The sequence below is a fragment of the Muntiacus reevesi genome, chromosome 19 (genome assembly GCF_963930625.1).
Source record: "Muntiacus reevesi chromosome 19, mMunRee1.1, whole genome shotgun sequence".
Taxonomy (NCBI): Eukaryota; Metazoa; Chordata; class Mammalia; order Artiodactyla; family Cervidae; genus Muntiacus; species Muntiacus reevesi.
Genome location: NC_089267.1, coordinates 59,760,208 through 59,780,840, shown reverse-complemented (window position 1 = coordinate 59,780,840; position 20,633 = coordinate 59,760,208). Strand labels below are relative to the sequence as shown.

At 49.3% G+C, this 20,633-nt stretch overlaps 1 protein-coding gene across 2 annotated transcripts in view; it reads left to right on the top strand.

Moving 5' to 3' along the window:
* NT5E (5'-nucleotidase ecto) overlaps positions 1 to 18,965 on the top strand; it is a 58,565-nt gene extending 39,600 nt beyond the window's left edge. The window contains exons 4-9 of one of the 2 annotated variants that reach the window (XM_065911459.1): positions 7,115 to 7,312; positions 8,017 to 8,171; positions 10,872 to 10,977; positions 11,997 to 12,146; positions 13,474 to 13,674; positions 17,051 to 18,965. In XM_065911459.1, the coding sequence (XP_065767531.1) occupies positions 7,115 to 7,312; positions 8,017 to 8,171; positions 10,872 to 10,977; positions 11,997 to 12,146; positions 13,474 to 13,674; positions 17,051 to 17,217 (977 nt within the window). In that variant the 3' untranslated portion in view covers positions 17,218 to 18,965. The remainder of the gene's footprint in view (positions 1 to 7,114; positions 7,313 to 8,016; positions 8,172 to 10,871; positions 10,978 to 11,996; positions 12,147 to 13,473; positions 13,675 to 17,050) is intronic. The other variant, XM_065911460.1, reaches the window with a different exon arrangement.
* The last annotated feature ends 1,668 nt before the right edge of the window (positions 18,966 to 20,633 follow it).

Sequence of the window (20,633 nt, the reverse complement as noted above, 5' to 3'; positions counted from 1 at the left end):
GGCCGATGCACTTTGCCGCACGGCAGGGACCAACGCAGCATTGCGTAGCAGCTACGAGAGTGAGAGTCGCTCGGTCCTCTCCGGCTCTCGGCAGCCCCGTGGACGTACCGCCCGTGGACTCTCCAGGCCAGAATCCTGGGGTGGGGAGCCTTGCCCTTCTCCCGGGATCTTCCCAACCCAGGGATCAAACTGGGGTCTCCTGCATTGCAGGCGGATCCTTTACCAGCTGAGCTATCAGGGAAGCAACTATAATCCAATAAAATTTTTTTAAAAAAGAATGCTGGTATCTGGACGGATACTCGGCCATGACTTAATCTTCTGTGAAGAGAAGAGGGACAGGAGGGGTGTCCCTCCGTCCCCACTGTATCCCACTGAGCGGCCTTTGCCTCACGAGGTGAAGCCAAGCCCTCGAGCCTGGCCCCGCAGTGCAGTGCAGCTCACCAGGCTTGTTGGAGCCTGGAGATGTTTGCTGAGTGAGTGAGCGGGCGAATGAGCCCCTTCCCCCCCTGCCGAGCTCCTGTAATTGCCCCAGCCGGCCGGGACCGGGTCCAGGCACACAGTCTGGCTCGGGCTTCACGGGGTGTGTGCCCACTCGGTGCCACTCAGAGATGCATCAGCTCTTTAGACCTCCAGGTGGTCACTGAATGTCTCAGAGCAAGAATGTGGGCAGTAACTCAAAGCATGTACCACACAGATGGACACGGCCCAGATATGGAGACTGTTGGTGGCCCCTCGAGTCTCCGGGGGAGATGTGACAGCCGGCGTGTCGGCGTTGGGTGCAGAGGTGACTGAGGAATGGGTGGCTCTCCTCTCTGGTTGCAGAGTGCTTTTGGCAGCGGCTGGCCTGACTGCCCGGTCACAGAGTACTTCTTGGCCCACCCACTTCATGGCTTGCGATGCCAGGAGATCTCCAGCATGCAGAAGATACTCACAGCTTAAAAAAAATTAAACCCTGTTGGTTTCAACCACTGATCAAATCTCTTATTTTACAAATACAGGAAATGCATTTAGGTCCCAGGAACTAAAAGTCTCTCCCAAGGTCACCAGATTGAAAGGGAGCTGCACTCAAACGTGTTCTCTCAACAAGCAGCTCATTCTGCGTTACAAGCCCCACCCAGCTTGTTGAACAAATTAGATAGAGGAGGGTTGGGAGCTGGAGCTTGACTCCCCTTGACATATGGATTCCTCCACAGGAAGGGCAGACACATCTGTCTGATCTGAAAAAGAGCTGGCTAAACTACTTAATCATAATCATTCAACCTGCTCTGTGCTGGGCCAACCCCTGCGCCCGAATGGAACTTACTGTCTTAAAAGGGATACTGACGCTGATCAGATTTTTTTTTTTTAAGTATGCAAAGAAATCAAGCATATATAATTACAAAGCATGCTGTGAAGAAAGAAGCCCATGATGCTGGGCGTGCAGGTGTAGGAGGACCTGACCACGTCTGGGGAATCGTCAGAGTGTCCTGAGGAACTGACATTTAGGCTAAGATCAGAAAAATGTCCAGGAGGTAACTTGGTAACTAATTATCACTAACCTTTATTGAGCATTTGCCTGAGTCAGGCTTCATATGCTTCATTAACTTCTTAAATCCTCCCAGGAACCCTCCAAATCAGGTATTGTTACATTCTCCATTTTACAGATGAATAAACTCAAGCAAAAAAAGGGAACTAATTCACCCGTGGGCCTCTGGTTCTGAGTCTTGCTCTCTGTGTGTGACTGTGGAGGTGGGTGTGGCGTGAGAATGGGAGAAGCTGAGTTTGCAGGGCAGAAGGTCCGCATGGAGCCGATCTCTAGTGGCCTCAGCCTGCAGCAGCTTGAAGTGGGGCTTTGGTTCCTGGCCAGAGATCCAGTCAGCTTGCAGCTATGAGAACACCAAATCCTAGCCACTAGACTTGTGGTCAGTGACAAGAACCTGGCCCTTCAGCTTTGCAGAAAATTCCCACAAAGAAGGAAAGTAGTGAAACAAATGAAGCACTTATGAAAAGGAAAAAAGAGTACTGTACCTATGGATAGACACTGGATAGACGCAAAGAGAGTCACTCCCTCGTGGTAACTTGAATTAATTGTATGGGGCATTTCTTCTCGGTTTCCGTTGATTTGCCTGGTTCAGAGTTCATATTTGGTGTATCTCAGGATCCCCGCATATGTGTACTTGCATCTCTTAGCCAAGGTGGATTCTACCAAAGAAGCCTTTGGGTGTTAGAATCACTTAGCATCACTCCCCTTTTCACCTCCAAGGAGTCTTCCTACACATATGTAGTCAGGGAGGTCTTCTCACTGCTGGAATGAGAAATAATGTGGTCTTTTTTCTTCAATTTGGGCGGGGCTTAGCCTCTTCTGATTGTCCTGCTATTTTCATCTTGGAGTATCTGCCCTGAGGGTGATGGGGGGTGGGCGTCTACCTCCTGCCTCAAAGCAGGGCCACATCATGTACGTCTGGTAGGTTACGATGTTCGTGACAAAAATGATAATGTTGCTACAAACCGAATTTGGGTCTGCTCGCCCCACCATGCAGAAGAGCCTATCTACTAACATCAGGTTGTAGTGAGAGAAAATGCAGCATGCATTTGCCAAGTGCCAAGCGAGGAGGATGGGTAACTTGTGTTCAAAAGACCCAAACTCTCCAATGGCTTTCGGGGGACAATTTTTAAAGGCAGTTTTGGGGGTAAGAGTTACAGCTGGTGGACCTTCTTCTGATTGGTGGAAGTGAGGTAACAGTGTGATATTTCAGGAATCTTAATCATCAGTCTTCTGGTTTTAATCGGTCTGGGATCTGCATGCCTGTGGTCAGCATAGAGTCACCATCCTCCACGGGATGAGGGTGGAGGGAACAACTCAAAGCTATATGTCAGATTGTTATGTACGTCCTTTGTGGAGAAACAAGGATTCCATTCCCCACACACACTGGATTATTATTTTTAAGCTCTCGTTCCTTTGCTTGCTTATTTTCCCTTTGTTTCTTCAGCCCCCTACTTCCCTAATTAGTAACTGCTTGAGTCTTTGGAGCCCAGGGAAAGTCTAGGAGACTAAAGTCTTTTTCCACAGAAAGGAAATAGGGGACAGGGAGGGACTTTTGTACCTGGGAGGGCGCTGCAGGTTCCTGCTCAGTTTTGCTGTTCTCCCTAAGGCCAGTGATAGACGGCATCGTCCACTCAGTAGACATGAGTCTGAGCAAACTCCAGGAGATAGTGAAGGACAGGGAAGCCTGGCGTGCTGCAGTCCATGGGGTGGCAGAGAGTCGGACATGACTTAGTGACTGAACAACAACTAAGGCCATAGGAAATATGTTAAATCAGGGAGTGCGCAATCATATTTGTGTTTAGAAAGATCACTCAGGCTGTTTTGGGGAAACTGGAGCAGAAAGAGAAAAAGAAGAGATAGATATATAGACACCAGTTAGGAGGCTGCACAGGGGCCCAGGGACAAGATAATGGCGACCAAAGTGTGACTCTTCTGAGATGCTGAGGAGTAAACAGGTGAAAACAAGTACTTCCCAGTCATTTAAAAGAGAGACTCAAGTCCCTTAGAAGCACTGCTGTGAAATACGCAAATTACCAAGTACCTTAATCCAGTCCTCTTATAGGAATACTGGAAGTTCTTGGGGCTTCCCCAGTAGCTCAGTTGGTAAAGAATCCGCCTGCAATGCAGGAGAGCCCAGTTCAATTCCTGGGTCGGGAAGATTCCCTGGAGAAGGGACAGGCTACCCATTCCAGTATTTTTGGGCTTCCTGTGTGACTCAGCTGCCTGCAATGTGGGAGACCTGGGCTCGATCCCTGAGTTGGGAAGATTCCCTGGAGAAGGGAAAGGCTATCTACTCCAGTATTTTGGCCTGGAGACTTCTATGGACTGTATAGTCCATGGGGCCACAAAGAATTGAACATGACTGAGTGACTTTCACTTTCACTTTGGAAGTTCTTAGACCAGTGCCATTATACTTTAAAATCATCACATGGACTGCCTCAAACATTCTACAGTTCATTCAGGCAGGACTTCCCCAGAGGTCCAGTGATAAGACTTCACTTTGTAATGTAGGGAGTGTGGGTTCAATTCGTGGTCAGGGAGCTAAGAGTCCACATGCCTCGTGGTCAAAAAAACCAAAACATAAAACAGAAGCAGTATTGTAACAAATTCAATAAAGATTTTAAAAAGCAGTTCACTCAGCCAAGTGAAAACTATGCTGAAGCCCTGGTCCCTGGCATCTCTGTGACATGATCCATCCTCTGGGCCCCAGACGGGTACTTGTCAAGACCAGTACTGGGAACCCCCGCGTCGTCCTGAGGGGCTGCTCCCTCGCTGTGCTGGGAAGTGCCCGGTGACCAGGGGAAAATGTGACACCTCCCACCTCCTCGGGCTTGCTCCCAGGATTATTTGTTTGCCAAATGGCTGAAATAGAGTTCTGGTAAACCATTTCTCCCCTGCTAGGAGGACAAGCTGGGATCTAAAGACATGTGTGGCTCCGTGTGTGGAGAGAATATTTGGTGCCTGAGCATCTTTGGCTGAATAGAGAGCTGTGGAAACTGTGAACAGTTCCCCTGGACTGCATTTCTCTGCCAGCGGTTTTCTGGGGTTGATGAGTGGAGGGGAAGCAGAGTTGTGGAGAAGGCTGACCTGAGCCAAACTAGGCTGGCTGCTGCCTCAGCCGCGTGGGAAGCGTTCTCCTGGTTCCTGATTAGATCCATATGAGATGAAGACGACACATCATTTGTTCTAACAAGGCACATCGAGGCCTTTCAAGAACTGGAGAAAGTCCCTGTCCTGCAGGACCTGGGGGTTGGTGGCTCCTATTTCTAAAGAGCAAGCTGATCTGATAAGACATCTGACCGAATAGTAAAGATTCCAAATTTCTACATTCTGTTTAAATTCAGATATATTTATGGAAGGCAGAAAAATAGAGGCTGAAACAGTCAGGCTTTCCCTTCTCGGGCTTCCAGGAATCTGCTCGATTCCTTTCTGAAACAGACCCAAGTGCCTTTTCCTCCTGGATGGGGTGTTCTGCGCCACCTCGTGGACATAATGGGAACTGCACTTTGCCAAGGTTCTCCGTGCTCAGAGGAGGAACCCTCCCCAGCTGAGGGGGTGGGGGAGGGCTGCTACACCCCCTTCCTCTGAAGTAAAAAGCAGGCTCCAAGCTTGTCCAGAAGAGGACCACCCCAGAACCGACTGGGGATGGTGTGAGCATTAACCTTCCTTGCTTTTCTGCAATGCCTCCAACCATCTGCAACAGTCCTAGCCACCATCTGCTGTGATCTGTGCAAATGGAGATGGGACATGGCCTGCTCTGGATCTTAAGTCAGGTGCTTTCGTAAAAATAAAGTTCCGAGGCTTTTTTCTTTTTCCAGGGGAAGCAAGAAAGGGAAATTAATACTGGCAGCAGCTGGTTCTGCTTGTGGAATGTTGGTATTTGCAGCTTGTCTGCTCTGTGATTACTGAGGACAAGAGCAAAAGCAGGCCTGGGTTTTTCATAAAACATTCAGCCCAGCTTGTCTTCAGTGAAGAGCGAAGCCCAGACACAGCTTGGAGCACAAAGGCGAAGCCCCTAGGCTTGCACTTGCTTTGGGCAGTGGCCTTTGGAAACCAACTCTTACAGGCTTCTGAAAACAGCACAGCATCGGCTGTGTTGGGCGGTGGAGAGGACAGAGGCCGCCGGGCCTCACAGTCCTGTTTGCAGCCCGCCCTCCCTCGCAGGCCAGCTGCGAGACCTGGACACGCGGCCTGGACACCCCGCACACAGCGGGGCCGATGACAGGAGCTGCCTCGTGGGCTGCCTGGGGGCTAAACTAGATGCAGTCCAGGACTGGCTCCTGGCTGACTCTCGTAACTGCTCCAGTGAGCAGCCAACACGGGCTGAGGCTTCCCGGGCCCTCTGAACATCTCATAGGAAGCACTGGTGGTGGCTATGTGGAGGCAGCTGACAGAAACAGCGGCGGGTCAAGGGTGTCTGACTCAAGACAGCCCAAATGAGACCCCGGTCTCTGTGGAGGGGGGATGGGAAGCGCAGGGTGCCCATAGGTTGCGGCTGCAGAACTGAAACACGCCAGGCGAGGTGATCAGAGACCAGGGCTCGGGGTCCCACTGCCCGGGCTCCCACCCTCACATGGGCCCGTGTCTAGGAGGCAGTGCTGGGGCGGGCCTCGGGTTCTCCCAGGGCTCCCGTTGGAGACAGAATTCAGAACTTAGCGGGTCTGTGGTCTGGCTGGGGTGGGTGGTGTGTGTGCTGGTCAGCTCCCGGCATAAGTGTGGCCGTTCCAAGGGGACACAGAACTCAGCAACAAAACCTAGGGACGGCCCTTTGTCATTTTTTTTTTAAATTAAAGTATAGTTGATTTACCGTGTTAATTTCTTGTCATCTCCATTAAAGAGTCTAAGCTCCGAATGTGTCTCAAGTTTCCAAGAGGTTGCCATCCCCTCATAAGGGAAAGAAATACACATTTAATGAGTTTCTACTGTGTCCCAGGCATTACGCAAGGGAGATTGGATGTTTCATCCTTGCAACAGCCCCAGGAATTGTTATTGTGGCCATTGTACAGGTGGGGAAGTGCTTCCCTGATGGCACAGTGGATAAAGAATGCCTGCAATGTAGGAGATGCGGGAGATGCAGGTTTGACCTGAAGTGAGCAGGCTACTCACTCCAGTATTCTTGCCTAGAGAATTCCATGGACAAAAAGGAGCCTGGTGGGCTACAGTCCACAGGGCTGAAGAGTTGGACAAGAATGAGCAACTAAACAATTGACAGGTGGGAAAACTGAAGCTCAGGGAAGTGGAGTGACTTGGCTGCTCCGCCTGCTTGGGGAGTGGAGCCGGATCAGGAGAGAGGCAGGAGAGCTCAGCAGCGTCGTATCTTTGTGGGCCCCAAGCACTGGGCATTGTGCCCTGGACTTAGGAAGAGCTTAACAAATGTCTGCTGGGTTGAGAATGGGAGGATTCATGTGCCAAAAGGGCATTCGGAAACCGGGGCAGATGCCCAAGTCAGGCTCTGAAAGACCAGCTGTGTAGAGCAGCAGCTGGGGAATCATTGGTTCAGAATTTGCAGTCACCTGGATGGTGGCCTGCGGGCCCACAGCCAGCTGTGAACAAGGCCTGACTTGATCAGCTCTGGGTCTTTCATTGCAGGCAATCCACCTTCCAAAGAGGTGCCAGCAGGGCAGTACCCATTCATAGTCACTTCTGATGATGGACGGAAGGTTCCCGTGGTCCAGGCCTATGCTTTTGGCAAATACCTAGGCTATTTGAAGGTTGAGTTTGATGAAAAAGGAAATGTTGTCACTTCACATGGAAATCCCATTCTTCTCAACAGCAGCATCCCAGAAGGTATGTGAAATTCAGGGCAGTGATCCACCAATCCCAAGATTAGATGGCTGGATTGTGTTTTTTTGTTTTGTTAATGTTTCAGGACAATGTTTCTGAAGAAGTGAGTTTCTTCCTTGAGTATACCCTACTGTCTTCTTGGATAAGGAGATTTAAAACACACCCAAATTTCAGAAGTCCCCATGGGCTTCTCCAAGCTCTCTCAGCACCAGACACTGTCACCGCTTGGTGTGCTTTATTCAGCTCTACCCTGGCAGAGGAGAGCCACTCAGCTCAAGTCCCAGAGGAGAACTGGGGGAGGCCTGGGTTCAGATAGGGAAGGACTGCTGATCAGGGGCCCTGGAGAGTCAGGGCTCCCAACAGCCAGAGGGAGGGGCCAGGGCCCCATAGCAGGACCTCTGACCCCTTTACCTGCCAAGTGTGAGCATCACCATTGCCCCCATCTACACCACGAATGCTATCCCCGGTGGGCCAGCAGGTGGTCAGACGTGATGAGTTGATTTTGGTTCACTTGGCATTTTAAGATCCAAGCAGGACCTTATTTCCAGGAAACAGAACAGACATTCCTAAGGAAACTTCTTGGCCAAAAACCAAAATGTACACAAATATGGTGAAGAACTGTAGACTCACACCAGGTTAGCTGAATGACATTTAAGCCAGTGTGAGATCTGCTTTAACTGCAGGCTGATTTGTTTGTTTTCTTCTAGATCCAAATATAAAAGCAGATATTAACAAATGGCGGGTAAAATTAGATAACTATTCGACCCAGGAATTGGGGAAAACAATTGTCTACCTGGATGGCACCACTCAGTCCTGCCGCTTTCGAGAATGCAACCTGGGCAACCTCATTTGTGACGCTATGGTGAGTGGCTCCCGGGAGAGCAGGGCCTACGCCATGGGAGGGTGCAGGAGAGATGGGAAGAGGGAGGGAGGGTGCAGGAGAGATGGGAGGAGGGAGGGAGGGTGCAGGAGAGATGGGAGGAGGGAGGGAGGGTGCAGGAGAGATGGGAGGAGGGAGGGAGGGTGCAGGAGAGATGGGAGGAGGGAGGGAGGGAGGGTGCAGGAGAGATGGGAGGAGGGAGGGAGGGAGGGTGCAGGAGAGATGGGAGGAGGGGGGGAGGATGTGAGGACAAGCTGACAGCTGCAGAACTGAAGACTTCTAAAGATTAATGCCCAAATAGGTAACTCAGGAGGACCTGCCACATAGCGCAGGGAGCCGGTGCTCTGTGGTGACCTCCTTGGGGAGGAAATCCAAAAAGGGGAGGAAATGTGGCTGATCCACTCTGCTGTAAGCAGAAACTAACAGAACATTACAAGCAACTGTACTCCAATAAAAATGCTTTTTAAAAATTAATGCCCAGATAAAAGCTTGGTGTAGATTCACACTGAGTACTTTGGGAAGGTGCCTGAACCATACCAGTGGACCACCCCTGTTTTGTAGAAAGTTTTCATTTTTATCTCAGGTTCAAGAGGTTTGCCAACAAAATAAGCCACTTGTTATATACAAATAAAGAATACAAACATTTATTAGAGAATTATCTAACTTACTTTCAATATACTAACATTAAAGGAAAAGAGAAATAGGAACAGCAGAGGATACATCACCAAATTGGGCTTTGACTAACAAACAGACAAACAGTGCTGGGAAGTCCCGTGACATAGCACATCTGGAGTTCCAACTGGGAAAAGGTCCAAGGCAGCATTTCTGCTCTGTGGATGAGACTTCAAAGACCGCAGTTTGGGGTTCCTGCTCACAATCCCCAGGCTGCAAACCATCATCAGTCTGCAAGCAAATCTGCAGCCCTGGTATTATGTTAATCTTTCTAATGTAGGTTACATAGGTCTTGGAAAAGATCCTGATGCTGGGAAAGATTGAAGGCAGGAGGAGAAGGGAGCTACAGACGATGAGATGGTTGGATGACATCATCGACTCAATGTACACGAGTTTAAGCAAACTCCCAGAGATAGCAAAGGACGGGGAAGCCAGGCGCGCTGCAGTCCACCGGGTTGCAGAGTCAGACACGACTGAGCGTCTGAGCAACACCCACCTTTTTTACGATGCTGTTTGCCCTGTTCTGCGAATCTTGGAATGTTGTTAAGTCCCAGTCGATTGGTCCTGGTTGGCCAGATGGCTCAGCAAATTCAAAGATCTGTCTATCTGTGGTGGCCCTCGGCCAACCCTCACGGCACGCGCGGCTGACACCGCAGCAGGCAGGGCAGTGTCCAGGCGGGTTGGGAGCAAGGTCAGAGGCCTCCGTGTAGTCTCTGAGGCCCAGACAGGACGATTAACCTCTTTATTGCTGGACAAGGGTGAAGCCTTTATTTCGAGGTGCTCATCTTGCCTGAGTTTTGGATACGGCTTTCCTTTTGTAAGATGATCTGACTCCACAAACTCTGCTTCTCTGAAGATGTGGACACAGTAGATAAAACACTTTTGCTTGGGCCCAACAAGGCCAGACTACGTTTCCCTGATCTGTCTCCTCTTGGCCCTGAAAACTTGGCCTTGTGGGAAGCAGCGAACGATGACATGTAGTTATCGTGAGGATAGTAAGTCCCATGGTGAGTGAGATCTCACACCCAAAGCGCCCCTCCATCCACCTGTCTGCGGGCAGCCCCCCAGGGGCCACGCCGAGCTGAGGTCTCAGGGTCAAGCTCACCACGCCCAGGGGAACCCAAGGGCCTTTGTGCGCAGCTCTGTGCCTGGTACTTAGGATGAAGCCACACTCGATAAAAGTCTGCCAAGTGCTGACTCACGTTGTTGTATGGCAGAAACCAACACAGCATTGTAATGCAATTATCCGTCAGTTAAAAATAATTAAAAAAAAGAAAAAGCCTGCCAAGTGAATGACAACACTCACACTTCCCAAGGCAGGATCAGCGCTGGCTCCTAAGTGCCATGCGATCCAGGCGAGACAAGCAGCTTGGAGAAGCCGGAGTGTGACTGCGTGGGGCAGGTGTGCAAGGAGACAGTGGAACACTGCCGCCGCGCTGTCCTCCTGGCCGAGACCCCGTGTCTCCCTCACCTTCTCCCCCATCCTATTTTTTCAAATGAGAATGTATTCATTTCTTGTCACTAAACACATATTATGTTAAAAAAAAAAGACTGGAACTCCATCTCAGGGGCTGTCTCTGTGTCTCCAAAATTGCCAGCTTGGGAACTGGCTGAGGACCTAGACCAGGATGCCAGGATTCTTGGTGGCCTGAGGTCTAGAGCTGAAAGGGTTCTGGGCTCTGCCCTCAGGAGCAAGTGTGGGGCCCGCCCTGAGGGAGCAGTCCGATGAGCCACTCTGCACAGGGGCCCCCAGCCTTTGCTGGGGGGGCTTTGCTCAGGGCCCCTGCTCTGGGGATGCAGGGTCTTAGGAGAGGGTCTCAGAGCTGCTGGCTGCTCTGACCTGGGACTGGTACAGTATCTCACTGTTGCTTCTCAGATCACAAAGCTAGTTTTGACAATTGAGCGAGCTCCGGGCACACAGGGGCAGAAGAAAACCAGCTTCATTTCTGGGAACGAACCCTCAGAAAGAAGGCCCAGGATGACGAGTGTAAATTCCTGCTGCTGTTGCAGATTAACAACAACCTGAGACACCCGGATGAGATGTCCTGGAACCACGTGTCCATGTGCATTCTAAATGGAGGTGGCATCCGGTCGCCCATTGACGAGCGGAACAATGGTATGCTCCTGCGCCCTGGCCTCAGCTCTCTGTCTGACCAGCTCCCCAAACCTGGCCATGGGCAGCCTTAGCTCCCCTGTGCTGCCAGCCGCAGCCCACGGTGCCAGGCCCCTCAGCGTGGGCTAGCTGCCACTCACCTCCGCGCCCCACCCGATTGCATTCCCGGATGCGTGTGCACAGAGGGAGCGGTTAGCCTTCGTGGAACCAAGCTTTCCCTAAACTTCTGACTTGGTGGTCCAGTGGTTAAGACTCTGCACTTACAACGCAGGGGGCATGGGTTCAATCCCTGGTCGGGCAACTACGATCCCACATGCTGTGCGGTACAACCAAAAATTAAAAAAAAAAATTTAAACTTCTGACTCACATGAATCATTGACTGATTTATGCAAAATAGTGACAGCTTCCACCTGGATATCTGGAAAGAGGAGGAAAAAACTGCCAATCTCAAGCCCTGGACAAAACAGCTGGATGCCTTCCTTTAGTGCATCTGCAGATACCCTGAACTGTAGCACATAGTAAAACCAGCCAACCAGACAGACATTCAGGACACTCCCGTCATCTTCCCTGCATACGTGCATGCTGAGTCGCTTCAGTCGAGTCCAACTCTGTGAGACCCTATGGACTTGTAGCCCACCAGGCTCCTCTGTCCATGGGATTCTCCAGGCAAGAATACTGGAGTGGGCTGTCATGGCCTCATCCAGGGGATCTTCCTGACCCAGGGATCAAACCCAGGCCTCCCATGTCTCCTGCATTGGCAGGCAGGTTCTTTACCACTGACCCACCAGGGAAGCCCTAGTCATCTTCCCTGATAAACTGTCAACACAGTCTCCGCAGAGGAGGGCACAGCCGGGGGCCTCCTGATCCCCGTCTTCCCGAGCATCAGGAACACTCAGACTCAGCTATGCTGTCCTCAGAGCCTCCTCGTGGCCCCGTCTTCTTTACCTCCTCTGCGGGTCCTGAAGGACACCGGGCTCGTTCGCAGGCCGTGTTCCCTCTGGGCTCACTGTGACTACCCTCAGGCACGATCACCTGGGAGAACCTGGCTGCCGTGTTGCCCTTTGGAGGCACCTTTGACCTGGTCCAGCTGAAAGGCTCCACCCTGAAGGCGGCCTTCGAGCACAGCGTGCACCGCTACGGCCAGGCCACGGGCGAGTTTCTGCAGGTGGGGGGTAAGTCACCTTCCAAGGCGAGGGAAGGCTTCCTGCTGGTTGGCTTAGCTCCCCCCTCACCAGGACCTCCCGGCCAGGCTTATTCGGGCTTCACACACCCAACACCAACGCACAGTCTTTCAGTGGCTGTGGACTCCCAGACCACAGAGAATAGGTTGAGGTCAAAGCCCCAAGGCCTTGAAAATGAGCGATATTTGCCAAGTCTGATTTGGACATCAGACGATCTTCTCTGCAGGAGCTGGCACTCTGGGTCTAAGCAGGTCAGCTGTCTTGAGGTCTAGTTTCTTTTAAAACCTTAGTTGCTTAAACATTCAATATTCTTTGTAAAAACAAAACAAACCCTTTTTCTGTTCTACCGTCTGGTAATTGTCTGGAAGCATGCAGAGGTTCAAGGGGATGCAATGTCCAATCACTATTAATAAAGACGATTTCTGCGAGGGGCAGCCAGGACAAGACATTGGAACCAGGTTCTAGTTCCAGTGGGACCTGGGGCAAGTCTTCATTCAGCTTCCCAAAGAACAGTGAGAAAATGTGCCTGCTCATCTTATGGATTGCCATGAAAGTGGAAGGAAAATAAATGCTTCCCAAATTGTTAAGGACTTCTAAAGTGCTTTTGTCAACCACTGACTCCACAGTCCAATGAGTTAAACTTAAAATTAACATGAATAATCTTAATTGACTCTGACACCATAGTATGACCTCACTGTTTGTACTGTAGATGGTAGACCCCACTGAGAGGTCTGACTGCTTTTCAAGTCTTCCCCCTTCTGGGAAGTTCTGGAGCACCCCACTGCTGGGACTGAGGGACTGCAGAGGGTGGTGGGGTCCCACCCGCTGCCCGTAGGGTTGCTCAGATATTCTGCATTTTCCAGGAGAGTGCAGAGGGAACAGAGATAGGCACTGTGCTGGGTAGTTGTATATTTCGCAGAAGTCACCCAGGCCAAATTATTAACTATTTATTGATCAGCAAAATGGTAAACATCCTGTACCTCTCATCTGTTCATTTTCCAAACTTACTGAACCAAGTTGCTGGACCGATTAATTCATGATTTTAAAAGGGTGTGGTTTCTCCCTGCAGAGTCCCCGATTGCCCACCCTGAAAGCCAGTTTCCTCCCCAGGGGTTCTCAGGTCTACCAGAAAGGATAAACTTAACCAGATACGGTAGCTGCAGCGTCACTTCAGCTCTCAGCTCTCTTGCTGAAATCTCGCTCAAACTAAATGAAAACTAAGCCGCTGCCCCCAACTCCAGACTTGGGCCAAAATCTTTCTTAGAAAACAAATTTTCCTTTGGATCCAGTGAAGACTGCAGCCTCACTTCTTTTCTAGGAATTCACGTGGTGTACGATATTTCCCGAAACCCTGGGGACAGGGTGGTCAAGTTGGAGGTTCTTTGCACCCAGTGTCGTGTGCCCAGTTACGAGCCTCTCAGAATGGACAAGGTGTACAAGGTGATCCTCCCCAGCTTCCTCGTCGGAGGAGGAGACGGATTCCGGATGATAAAAGATGAAGTGATCAGACATGACTCTGGTAAGCACAGGCGTCTCTTCCCCTCCCTACCCCAAAGGTACCCGAGAACGGAACAGATCCCAAGAGGGCAGCAGCCCACAGTGACAGCAGGGGGGCAGAGCCAGAAGCCCACCTGCCCTTAGCCGTCAGCGCTCCGCTTCGTGAGGAAGCGGCCTGGGGCAGTAGAGGCCCGCCCCTCCCCAGCACTCAACCCATCCAGCCAGCCACGCCCAGGGAAAAAGTATGTTTACATAACAAGTGTTTAAAAACTTTTAAAGTGCAGCTAAGCAGCTATTATATTGTAAAACAGAAACGTGCTGCACTTTTAGGTTGGATGTAGGAAACCATATTAAATCATCTCAACTTTTTTTATTTTGCGTGCGCTGGGCCTCTGTTGCTCTGCTCGGGTGCGGCGCGCGCGCTTCCCACTTGGTGGCTTCTCTAAAGCGCAGGCTCAGTGGTTGTGGCACAAGGGCTTAGCTGCTCCACTGCATGTGGAATCTTGCCAGAGCAGGGGTTGAATCCTTGTCTCCTGCACTGGCAGACAGTTCCTTATCTCCTGCACCACCAGGGAAGGTGGGAAGTCCCCAGATCACCTCGACTTTCTTGAAGTCACTTTTGGTGTGAAGAGGTCACGTAGGCACGGATGGGCTATGCCCCCCGCCCCCGCTCCACTCATTTGGTGAAGCACATTATGGAAACCACCGACTTGACCCCAGGCGGGGTCCTTATACCCCAGCCTCGTTTGCAAAAATTCAATTGAGAACCACTTCCTGTGCATGGAGTACACCGCCAGCACACAACGCCCTCCAGGGCAAAACCTAGTGTGTTCACAAGACCCATGGGCAGCTTCTCTGCTTCCGTCTCTGCGGCCTCACCGTGAGGGCCCTGCCGTGGTAGCTGCATGTCCCAAGAGGGCGGCGGGCAGAGCCAGGGCCAGGGAGAGAGCCCTTCCCGGGAGGAAGGCGCCGGCTACTTCCAACCATTCCATGAAGGGAATGGAAAGGCAGGCTTAGGAGGTGTCCTCTTGAGTCCTGCATGAAACAAACTTAATGGCTGTATCACTCAAGCCCAGACTAGTGAGTGCTGGAGAGAAAGATCTCGCATGGAAGGCTGAGGAAGCTTTGGCCGTAAATGTTCTCAGCCCTCATCATACATTAGAATCAGCTGGGGAGCATTTTAAATTAAATACCAACTTGGTCCCAACTTTTAAGAGAGTCTGATTCATTTGGTTGGGGCAAAAGGCTTTGCAGTGATTCTGACGTATACCCAGGGGTGAGAAGGGTTCTTTTTAAGTACTATGGTAATACACTGTTTTATTGAGGTATAATTGAAATATATCATTAGTTGTATACCTAATATTATAATTATATTCTTATAGAATTATTATTATAGGTAATATTATACCTACTATAACATTAGATATAAAATGATTCCATATTTGTATATATTGCAAAATGATCACCACATTAAGTCCAATTGATGTCACCTTACATAATTACAAAAAAAATTTCTTGTAATGAGGACTTCTAAGATCTATTCTTGTATCAACTTTCAAATATGCAATAGTATTAACAATTATATTCACTGTGCTATACATTACAGCCTCAGGACTTATCTATTTTATAATTGGAAATCTGTATTAACTTTTGACTCCCTTCACCCATTTGCATCCTCACCCAATCCCGATTCCCTCCACCTCTAGGAACCATCAGTCTATTCTCTGTAACTGAGCTTGCTTGCTTTGCTGTTGTTGAATTTATGGTGTTTGCTTTTGTCTGAATTATTTCACTTAGCATAATGTCCTCAAGGGCCATCCACGTAGCTGCAAATGGCAAAAGGTCATTTTTTAATAGCTGAAGAGTATTCCATTGTACATATATATACACTCATCTTTATTCATTCATCCGCTAATGGATATTTGTTTCATTATGCTTCCCTGGAGGCTTAGATGGTAAAGAATCTGCCTGCAATGCCAGAGATTTGTGTTCCGTCCGGGGGTCGGGAAGATCCCCTGGAGGAGGAAATGGCAACCCACTCCAATATTCTTGCCTGGGGAATTCCATGGACAGAAGGGACTGGCAGGCTACAGTCCATGGGGTCGCAAAGAATTGGACCCAACTGAGTGACTAACACACTTCCTTATCTTGGCTGTTGTAAATAATGCTGTAATGAGCACAGAAGTGCACATATCTTTTCAAATTAGTATTTTCATTTTCTTAGGTAAATACTCAGGAGTGGAACTGTTGGATCATTTGGAAGTTCTATTTTCAATTTCTTGAGGAGTCTCCTACTATTTTTCATAGCAACTGCACCAATTTACATTTTTCACACAATGCACGGGAGTCCCTTTTCTCCAAGTCCTCACTGACGTTTTCTGTCGTTTTGATCATAGTTGTTCTAACAGGTGTGAGGTGGTTTTGATTTGCATTTATCTGATAATTCATGATACTGAGCATCTTTTCATGTGCTTTTTGGTCATCTTCATTTCTTCTTTGGAAAAATGTCTGTCAGATCCTCTGCCCATCTTTTAATCAGATTTTTTGGGGGGTAAGCTATTGAGTTGTGTGCATTCTTTATATATTTTGAATCTTAACCTCTTATCAGATATATGATTTGAGGTGGTACTTTTAAAATAAAAGTCTGTCCAGGTCACTGTGGGTTTGTTGTAGCTACAGGCAATTAGTATTTGTCAGTTGTCTTCTCTTTTGGAAATGAAGCCTCCATTACTTCACCATCAATTATGTGAAAATGATTCTTGAGCAGGCAAGCCAAAAAAAACAAGAACAAAAAAGCGAAAAAGCCACATTCATTTCTCACTAATCATCTTAACCCAGTTCCTCGGTGCGCTCACTCTGGAGTGGTCCAGAGGCAATAGTGACAACAGCCTTTTCCTCTTCAAACATTTATACGTTTATGTGGCTGCTTCAGGTTTCAGTTGTGGCAGCCGGGCTCTCTACTTGTAGCACGTGGGCTCCAGAGCCTGCAGGCTCAGCAGTTGTGGTGTGTGGGCTACTAGTTGCTTTGAGGCATGTGGGATATTAGTTCCCTGACCAGGGATCAAACCTATGTCCCCTGCAGTGGAAGGCAGATTCTTAACCACTAGACTGTCAGGGAAGGCCCTAGCCTTCTTATCAAGTCACCTCAGAGTTGAGAAGACTCTAATATTGGATAATTAGACAATGGGCACATTTCTCATCTGAAACACGAAAAGCAATCAGATTCTTTGCACTCATGATCACCACTGTCCTTGTCTTTTGTGATACTTAGCCTCACTTAGGAAAGGAGTATCTTATAATCACAAAGGACTTTACAGAAATGCACTGACTTTCCCCTTCTTACTATTAATGAATCATTATTTTTTTCTGTAGTTAAAATAATATATGTATTTTTCTAGGTGACCAAGATATCAACGTGGTTTCCGGATACATCTCAAAAATGAGAGTAGTTTATCCAGCAGTTGAAGGTCGGATCCAGTTTTCTGCAGGAAGTCATTGCTGTGGAGGTTTTTCTATAATGTTGTTTCTTTCAGTTTTGGCAGTGATCATTATTTTATACCAATAGCCAAAAATTCCCCTTGCCATTAATGGAACTGTATTTTTTTCCTCACATGAGATTCAAGTTGGTTTTTCAGGAACTGGTTTTATGATGGCGCAGACCGTCTCTGCAGTCTCCTAGAAGCTGAGCTTAGAAGGTTGTAAGCAGAGACACTGGCACCGTCACTCAGGATCAGCAACTTAGTGAACACACAGGCAAAGAAATGAGAACGGGACCTCCGGCCAGAAGGCCAGCCGTCTCCAGTTTACATATGCAAATTTTAATAAAACTTTATTAACACCTTTAAACCATACACATCATTCTTCTCCTTTATATCCATTCTAATCCACCAAACAATTTATGTTTACATAACTTTATCATTTACAAGGGAATTCTAAGCACATTTTCTTATTTGATGCCCGTGACTTTTGTGCGTGGGAAGACAGGTGTTGTTTTCTTCCCGTATGAGAGATGAGGAAACTAAAGCCCAGAGCTGACTTATGGCCATGCAGCTAACGGTGACAGAGCCCAGACCCGCACCGAGGCCCTCTGACCGCAGTCCCACACTCTCAGTTAAATCGTTACTGTTCAGGATGATATTTAATGGAGCCCCAAACTCAGGGAGGACAAGTCTCTGCTTTATTTCTGGCCTCTCTTTTTTTCCTCTCTAGCATGTGTTACAGGGAGTTTAATGGACTAAACAGAGGGTGGTCTTTTCTTCCTCACCACCATGTACCTCTGAGGAGTCGTGACATGGAGGGCAGCAGATAATGGGAAAGGCCAGGACCTGCCAAAGGCCATCTGGGGGTAGGAGAAGGGGAAGGAAAGACTGGGACGCCCAGGAACAACTTCCATTAGAGAAGGAAACAGCTAAAGCCCATTTACTCTTGTTGCATAGATATTTGCGAGGGAGCAGCAACAGAGTGCCTAACACATGGCATTAACTACTAATAGTTTAACGACACTCTATCAGTTCTCCATTTCCTTCCTCCTTTCTTCCTAATGGGAAGGCGTCACAAGAAGAGAACCTTCTTAGAGAAGGTGTAACTCTAACCCTGCACTTGTGCTAGGCACACACACACACACTTCACCACACACACACTCTTTACCCCTCCCTCACTTACAGAAAATCCAGAAGAGAGACAAGGTTGATTTTTCATGTGGTCCACCTAAGTTTAAAGTCAGCTCTGCCTCCACATTTGAACAGTCACTCTCAGTCATTCTCAAGCACAGACATGAGGACTCCTGCCTCTGAGTGGGTGCTCAGGAAACACCCAGACGAATGTCATACATGATTTATGTACAAATACTTGCTTAAAGGGGTAGTGGGGACCATGTGAGCCTGCTCATCATTGTATACATGATTCAACAAGAAATGGGAGGACTCACCTTAAAAAAGAGTGAGCAGATGAAGGACTGAAGAGTGACAATGTCTGTTTTTAATGTTTACAAATATTAGGTACTCCTGATACAAATGTACTTTAAATTTTATAACCTAAAGCTTGCTGCAATAAAGTAATGCCCTCGGTTCTATACATATAGAGATTGACCATAAATGAATGCCAATAAGATTGTAAGAGGAAAATGTCAATTGGACTGCATTTGGGCTACATTTTTTATGTTTCGCCAGTAAAATAGGCTAAATCCTATTGAAGCACAAATTTTTAAAGAACATTTTGGTAAGTTTTCTAAATCTGTATGCCTATATTGTTCAGTGGTTTAAGAAATGACCTAAAATTGTAGGTTCTAAACAATAAAATTGAGGATACACTCTTTGTCTTTGGTAGTTATTTCTTCTCTCAAGCAAATACTTACAACCCAAGACAATATGACTGAAGGAAAACTCTTGACAGTTCACCACTGGTGTCACTGCCCACGACTGTAAGCGCCCTGCCGTCATAGCCCTCCCTATACCCCATCGTACCCCCCTAAAAATAAGAAAAATACATTCAATTTTTAGGTAGGAAAGAACAGTAGATAAGGGGTATTTAAGACTAATGTGCCTTCCCTGGTGCTCCCACTGTGGTGGGCACAGGGGCCCCCTGGTCAGGGACCTAAGATCCTACATGCCACATAGCACGGCTAAAAAAACCCTAAATTTTATGGCTTTTATGTACAGAATCTATTTTGATGCCAATAATGGTTTCCGAAAAATAAAGATGTTCAAGTTATATCATGTTGGGGATTTTAATTAATTTATCTGAACTGACCGTGCATCTAAGAATCTTCCCCAGTTAACACTGATGATACAGAAGACCGCCTGTTACACCTTCTTGAGCAGACACTTAAGTCCATCTGGTGGCAGAACTGCAACCAGCAGTTTACAAGAGTGCGTCCCCTCAGGGGCTACCTGGAGGCTCAGTGGTCAAGAGCTCACCTGCCAACTCGGGGGTATGGACTTGATCCCTGCGTCCAGGAAGACCCCACATGCTGCAGAGCAACCAAGCCTGTGCTTCACAACTACTGAGGCTGAGTGCTGAGCTTACTGAGCCCACGTGCTCCGGAACCCGGAGTCCATGCTCCACAACAAGAGAAGCCACCGCAATGAGAAGCCCGCGCGCTCCGGAGCCCGGAGTCCATGCTCCACAAGAGAAGCCACCGCAATGAGAGGCCCGCGCGCTCCAGGGCCGGAGTCCATGCTCCACAAGAGAAGCCACCGCAATGAGAGGCCCGCGCGCTCCAGGGCCGGAGTCCATGCTCCACAAGAGAAGCCACCGCAATAAGAAGCCTGCACGCTCCGGGGCCGGAGTCCATGCTCCACAACAAGAGAAGCCACCGCAATGAGAGGCCCGCGCGCTCCGGAGCCCGGAGTCCATGCTCCACAAGAGAAGCCACCGCAATGAGAGGCCCGCGCGCTCCGGAGCCCGGAGTCCATGCTCCACAAGAGAAGCCACCGCAATAAGAAGCCTGCACGCTCCGGAGCCCGGAGTCCATGCTCCACAAGAGAAGCCACCGCAATGAGAGGCCCGCGCGCTCCAGGGCCGGAGTCCATGCTCCACAAGAGAAGCCACCGCAATAAGAAGCCTGCACGCTCCGGAGCCCGGAGTCCATGCTCCACAAGAGAAGCCACCGCAATGAGAGGCCCGCGCGCTCCAGAGCCCGGAGTCCATGCTCCACGAGAGAAGCCACCGCAATAAGAAGCCTGCACGCTCCGGGGCCGGAGTCCATGCTCCACAAGAGAAGCCACCGCAATGAGAGGCCCGCGCGCTCCGGAGCCCGGAGTCCATGCTCCACAAGAGAAGCCACCGCAATGAGAGGCCCGCGCGCTCCAGGGCCGGAGTCCATGCTCCACAAGAGAAGCCACCGCAATAAGAAGCCTGCACGCTCCGGGGCCGGAGTCCATGCTCCACAACAAGAGAAGCCACCGCAATGAGAGGCCCACGCGCTCCAGAGCCCGGAGTCCATGCTCCACAAGAGAAGCCACCGCAATAAGAAGCCTGCAC